This window comes from Hipposideros armiger, unplaced genomic scaffold (genome assembly GCF_001890085.2).
Source record: "Hipposideros armiger isolate ML-2016 unplaced genomic scaffold, ASM189008v1 scaffold_1166, whole genome shotgun sequence".
Classification (NCBI taxonomy): domain Eukaryota; kingdom Metazoa; phylum Chordata; class Mammalia; order Chiroptera; family Hipposideridae; genus Hipposideros; species Hipposideros armiger.
The window spans coordinates 241058-247958 of record NW_017732516.1 but is presented as its reverse complement, the minus strand read 5'-3'; the positions used below and the strand labels follow the sequence as shown (position 1 = coordinate 247958).

General features: G+C 42.1%; 1 protein-coding gene across 1 annotated transcript in view; it reads right to left on the bottom strand.

Moving 5' to 3' along the window:
* Positions 1 to 310: 310 nt before the first annotated feature.
* Positions 311 to 6901, bottom strand: part of B3GLCT (beta 3-glucosyltransferase) — a 97511-nt gene continuing 90920 nt past the window's right edge. Inside the window, exon 15 of the mRNA XM_019632710.1 lies at positions 311 to 1689. Coding sequence (XP_019488255.1) covers positions 1522 to 1689 — 168 coding nt within the window. The 3' untranslated portion in view covers positions 311 to 1521. The remainder of the gene's footprint in view (positions 1690 to 6901) is intronic.

The window sequence follows — 6901 nt, the reverse complement described above, 5'->3', positions numbered from 1 at the left end:
AACAGCCTGACAGGATCTATTAATATAAATCCCTAGGGTGCTTCTCATGCAGCAGACGGTCCCTGATCCATTTCTTGGACAGACCACAAAATCCACTCTCAGAAAAGTGAATGCAGTGCGTACAGGTATCACTGAAGACACAGAAGTCCTGGTATTTGCTCATTTGAAAAAATGGTAAATACTATCACATCATTTGGGAAATAAGTCAAATCTAAGTTACAAACAAAATATACTGTTAACAAGCACACAGCTGGGTACGTTTCGATGGTATGGCTTTGAAACCTGTGCTTAGTTATAAAAGCACCACAAGCAAAGTTAATAAATAGCAATCTTTATTTTCAAAAAAGAAAGAAAAGAGGAAAGTGTTTTACTGTACCAAAATTAGTTCGGCATCAAAATCAAATTTTATGCAAATACCTTTAGAAACTGAATTATATAATTACAACATTAAAAAACAGAGTACTTTTTACAAATTAATGGATGAGTTAAATTACTATAAAGATGTGACTTGAAAATTAGAGCTATTTCAAAATACTATGTTCCAATGTCATTCTTTAAGAACCTAGAAAAATTGCCAAATTACCGCACTTTCCTGCCACTAGGATTTGACGGTACCCGGGGGGGGCGGTCTATTCCGAGCAGGAGAGGCATTTGGTAACATTCAGAGAAAAACAAGAGCAAAACACCAGGTACAAATTAATTTAACTCACTTCCTGATGCTTACACAGAGCTCATTAAGACTTGAAGAAAACATGACAACTTTGTTTTTCAATGTCGAGGGCACTCCTTTCTGGCAGCATCCAGTACACTTTCCTGTTCCAAGTAGGTAAAAAAAGATAGGGCTTCAGGGAGAAATCAAACACAGATGAACCTCTAAAGAAGTGGAAACGCTCCCACAGAAAGCTTCTTTCCTTTTTATGAGGCACAAACAGATAAAACAGAACCACCCTGACTATAGACGACAGGGGGTTTCATAGCTAGACTTTGACAATGTTTTATGAATCCTCCTTCGTACAGCATTATTCCTACCGAGTGACCAGGATATCATCTTCATCATCAATAATGTTCACCCCATTGTAATAACCACATCAGTCGGCATTCCCTCTGCTCCCTCTGCTCGCTCTCTCGCTCTCTCTCTCTCATGACAGACAGTCGTGTCTCTCCAGTCTCATGCTCGCCTGAAACTTTCATTATAATGAAGAGAAGGAGCAGGAAGGGGGCTTCTGGTGCCATTTATTTTCCCGTGACAGTAACAAAGCTGCTGTGTCACAGCTTGAGAAACTCTAGTACACTAATGCATAATACAAAAAAGCAAGTGATTTTTTCCTGGAAAAAAAGAATCTTGTTTACTTCATGACTGCTTTTCCTCTCCCCTCAAAAATTACCATATACAGTTTCCACAGGAAGTCAGGAAGGTCCTGAAGCTATGCAGCACACGCGAGTGGCATGATGGCACAGCAGGACGACGCAACTGTCTCCACTTCCGTTTCCTGCTCAGATTGTGCTCCCAGGACCCAGGCTTCATAACTCGTCCTTAAGGCCTTTTTGTGTCACCGTCCTGGCTTTGTCCTCCTCGCGGGGTGCCAACCACGTGGCATAAACTTCCACTGGGTTGATGTTCCAGTGTTTGTGGAATGACACGGGAACTTGGTGGGCAAGGTAGTCCTCGGGGTAGTCCACGGGCCGGGCCTGCAGGGAGAAGAGGATTATGCTGGTTCATCAAGGGCATCTTGCCCAGAACAGCATTTGAGTGTTGATGTGATGGCATCCTTTCAATATTTGATAGTCGTTACAGAACCCACAAGCAAGAAGGAAAATGTTTTCCACTAAAACCTCCCCTCTCACTGCAGGCTTCTTGCTGTTGCATCTCCAGTTACTTTAACATCCCAAATGCATCGCTTTTTGCTCTGTGTTCCACAGTCATGGCTGTGGGAGACCCCTCAACCACGGGTAATAAACATAAAAGGCTTTCCGTGGTAAGTCATTTAAGTTCCTGTTACGACTTCTGCAAGAAGGCAGACAAAATCGTCATTTCCCAGTCTGTCTAAAGGAACTCTGGCCATACTGGGCTGCGAGGGGTGGGGCAGGCCGTTCTCGGGACCCCTCTGCCTGTCCACTGCTCACACGTCATTAGGACTATGGCTTTCAGAGGAGGAAACGTGGGGCACAGCAGGGAGACGGGTTAAGTGACTCCTCTGTCCTCCTACCTAAATTTCTCAGCTTGTTCCTGAAGCATGAAAAGGCATTCTGAGTTACCACAACGGTCTGTAAGAGAGCCTGAAACTTTTTGCATTATCATCATTTCCAAATTCTCTAAACTTAAGAAATGAAATTTAAGCAGAATCAGATATAGCCTACATCAATGAGACTGAAGAAGTCACCTGCAGGGTTTGGAAGGAAACTTTTCACCAGACCCTATTTTGTTTGCTTTGAACAAAACGTCCATCTTCTCACAGTGCTTATCTTGTTTATAAACTTACAGCAAGCAATTCACTGGGTTATCAATTCTAAAATAGTCTCGACTTTAGTTAAAAGTAGATAGGATACACTTTAAAAGAAACAAGTCTGGAATTGTGATAGATATGTATGATATCGGGGGAGGGGGCGGTTGATTGGGGGAGAGGGGCAGTCACTTTGTGAGGAGTGAAAAGTATAACTATTGCATTGTTTTGTACACCTAAAACTAACAATAAAATATAAATAAATAAAATAAAATAAAAAATAAAAAAACAAATCTTCCCTAGGCTGCTATTTGATTACATTCTGCTTAAATTTTTGATATGAATATTTAAACAAACTCTCCTGAGTAGTTCACTGAATACCTTCATTCAATTTTATTTCCTCCAGTCCTTGAAACAACCCTGCAAGAGAGTCCGTTTCTAGATGAGGAAACCAGAGCTCACAGGCGTTCCAGCTTCCCTGGGGCAACATGACTTAGCACACGTGGGAATGGGGACAAGAGCAGGTGCCTCATTACTGGGCTCGTGTCCCACCAGGATGGCTGCACAGGTCCTCAGCCCACAGGCGCAGCACATCGGCCTCGCTTCAGCCACCCTGGCCTCCCTTATTCATTGGGGCACACTTATAATAACAATAACATCTGTGAGGAAGACTTCAAAATAATGTAAGTGGAAACTTTCATACTGGCCTTTTCATTGCCCTTTAAAAATTCTAAGCGCTCATGGAGTTAAAAATTTAAGAAGGAAATTTTAAAAGCCATACAGTGAGACAGAGTAAACATGCACACTAGAATAATGTCTAAGTGAATTGGGAACGCTCTGCATATTAGCTGAGGGAATTCATATCTTACATGATGTTTGTTGGCAAGGCCCTCTGAGAGTTTACTGTCAGGGAAGAAAATGCAGGAGAAACACTCTCAGTTCTCAGATAATTCCATAATGGCCCCAGAAGAAAGAAAGACAAGCAATGGAAACAAATCTTTGCTTGTTTTCCACATTTAAACAAGAAAGGGTGCAGATACAAATACATCTAACAGATAAAAATAAACCCATCGCATCTTGCCCTCTATTTATGTATAGTCTGGAAGGGGCTGACTGCCTCTCAGGAGCCATATGTGCAAGTGAAGAGCTGGCTCACTGAACATTAGAGGTGCTAACCATCTCTAATACGTGAGGCCATGGGAAAGAACAAGACAAAGCAGACAAGTGGAACGCATCCCAGCATGGATCCGAAACACAGAGAAGTCTGCGCACCTCTAATGAGCACCTCTCTGAGCCCCAGGTGCAGAAAGAGAGACTAATGGGCAGGGTCGGGAGGGAGGAGGACCTGAGCACAGGCATGCGGAGGAGATGGCTCAAACTGCAGGGGACGGACCACGTGGCAAAGTTAATGCTGTTTTATCTGTAAAGATGAGAGCACACTCAACAGTACAACAAATGGAGACTGTAACTGGATTTCCTTAGACACACATGTTTTACAGCTGTACTGAGGTATGATTTACATACATACAATTCATGCAGAGTAATGGCAGTTGAAATTTTTTAGTAAATATCCAGAGGAAGGCAACCACAAAAATCCAGTTTAGAACGCTGTAACTGTCCCCAGAATTCCCTCGCAAGCATCTGCAGTCAGCCTCAAGCGCCACTGGCGGGCCCGGGAAACCTCTGATTTGCTTTTTCTGTATAGCATTGCCTGTTCTGGAAGTTTCTTAGCAGTGGCATCCTATGGTATGGATATTTTGTGCCTGGCTTCCCTCCCTTAGCTTTGCTGTGTGTGTCCGTGGTTCACCCTCTCACTGCTGAGCAGTATGGCACTGTAGGGACACCATACAAACAACACAGCTTTCATGGGTCAGGAATCGGGGAATAACTCAGCTGTGACCTCCACCTCAGTCTCTCACCAGGACGCTATGGAGATGTCGTCCCAGGCTCTGCGGTCTCATCTGAAGGTTCAACTAGGAAAAGAGCCACGTCCTCACAGGGTGGCTATGGGGACAGTCAGTGCCCTGCGAGCTAGTGGGCCGAGGGCCACACTTCCTTGCACCTATAGTGGCTTGCTTCACCGAACGTAGCCACAGCGGCCATGGGGGAGTCTGTGAGGAAAATGGAAGCCACGGCTTTTGTAACCTAATGACAGAGGAGGTGTCCATTACCATCGTCACACTATACTGACCCACACTCAGGGGGGAAGGACCGACCACACACAGCCATGAGCCACATCATAAACTGCCAACCATGCGCATGTTTAACTTTTAAGAAACTGTCAGCATGTTTCCAAAGCGACTGGCACATTCCTACCACAACAGGTGAGCGCGTCTCCTCCACACCCTCATCCACACGTGGCACATCTGTCTTTCTGCTTAGAGCCATTCTAGCAGATGTACAGACGCACCTCACAGTGACCTTCGTTTTCACTTCCCTGATGACCAATAATGCTGAGCACCTTTTCTGGGCTCAGGAGCTGTTCACGTATCATCTTCAGTGAAATGTCTCTTCACATCTCTTGCCCATTTTAAACCGAGCGGCTTGTTTTCTTAATGCATTGTAAAAGATCCTTACATATACGGGACGTAAGTCCTTTATCAGATAGAGGGTTTGCAAATATTTCTCCTAGTCTATGACGTGGGGTTTTTTTATTTTCATTTTCTTAATGATACCTTTTGAAGAGTAAAGGTTTTTTTATTTTTATGAGGTTCAATTAATGAAGTTTTCCTTTGTGGATCATGCCCTTGATGCTCTTCACAAACGCTAAGGACACAAAGACTTATCCTGTTTTCCTTTAGAAGTTTATAGCTTTAGCTCTGATATTTTGTTCTATGATCCATGTTGAGCTCATTTTTGTGTATGGTGTGGGGTTCTAACTGCAGTTTTTCTGTGTGGATTTATATAGACTCGTTACAGCACTGAAGTGCCCTGGCAACTTAACCATAAACGGGTGGGTTTCTTTCTAGAATCTCTGTCCTGTTCCATTGATACATATGCTTATCCTCATACCAATTTCACATTGTCTTGTTTATTGTAGCTTTGGAGTAAGTTTCAAAATCATGTAAATCCCCCAATTTTGATCTTTTTAAAAATTGTTTTGTATTTCCACATACATTTTAGGATCAGCATGTCAGTTTTTATAAAGAAGCCTGCTATGATTTTGATATGCATTTGCACTGAATGTGTAGATCAACTTGGGGAGTGTGGGGAAAGAAAATGTCCCTGAATTTCTGTTTTCCAGTAAATAAAAAATAATAAAAAAGCCTTTGAGAATCAGATTTGCAGCCATTTGTCTAGTTAATTGCTCTGATCCAAAATAAGAGGAAAACATGCCTTATCTCTTGGAGAAGGCCAACGGTCACCTCCCTGAACTAGGTCCCTAGGTTAAGGCCCAAGGTGCCAGGAAGACCCTGGGACACAACTACACCTCAAAGAGCAAAGAGGTAGTTAGAGAAATTTCATTTGCCCTACAAAGAGCTGGAATAAGGAAAGGAAAGGGACAGCCGACTCCTTCACAGTTATAAGCAGAGAAAATCTTCTTTCCTTGTCCCTCGCCTGTGGGTATCTGGCCACTTGTGCAGGACAACGGACCTTGCTGTCATCATACTGCCTGAGGTCAAAGGGACAGTGGCAGGAGGGGTGGGGCAAGATGTGCTTACTACTTACTGTGACATATTTAACTTACAAATCTGTCTGAGCCAGAACGTTTCACGTGGGCATTCAGGATATAATGAATAAAGTTAATTTTAAATGAATGAATAAAATTTAAAATGAATATTTAAAATTCATCAGAGAAAATTACTGTGACAGCCATGTTGAGTCTTCCAGTCCATAAATGTGTTTAAGTGTGTTTATACATACACGCACACGTTTTTCTTCTCCTAATTTTACACACACATATATATGTGTGTGTGTATATATATATATATATACACACACACACATATATATGTACATACACTCGTATACACAGAAACACATACACAGTCTTTTACATTTTCCCTATTAACTCTTTCCAGTGCTCTTCATTCCTTCCTATATATTCCAGGTGCCATGTGGCGTCATTTTCTGTCAGCCCAAAGGATTTCCTTTAGTTTGTCTTACAGGGAACATCTACTAGCAAAGGATTCGCTCACTTTTTGTTTATCCAGGAATGTCTTTATTCCACTTCGATTTTGGAAGGATAGTTTTCCTCAATATACAATCATCAAATTTCTTTTTTCCTTTCTGCCTTCAGGCCTCTATTTAATGAAAAATCAGCCAATAATCTTATTTTTTGTTTCCCTTTTTAGTAGGATTTTTATTGCTTTTAAGATTTTCACTTTTTCATTGTCTTGCAACAGTTTGACTATAATTATGTCTATGTGTGAGTCTTTTCATGATTATCCTACTTGGGCTTTGCTGACCTTCTTAGATCTATAGATTAATGTTTTTCATCACATTTGGGAAGTTTCAAC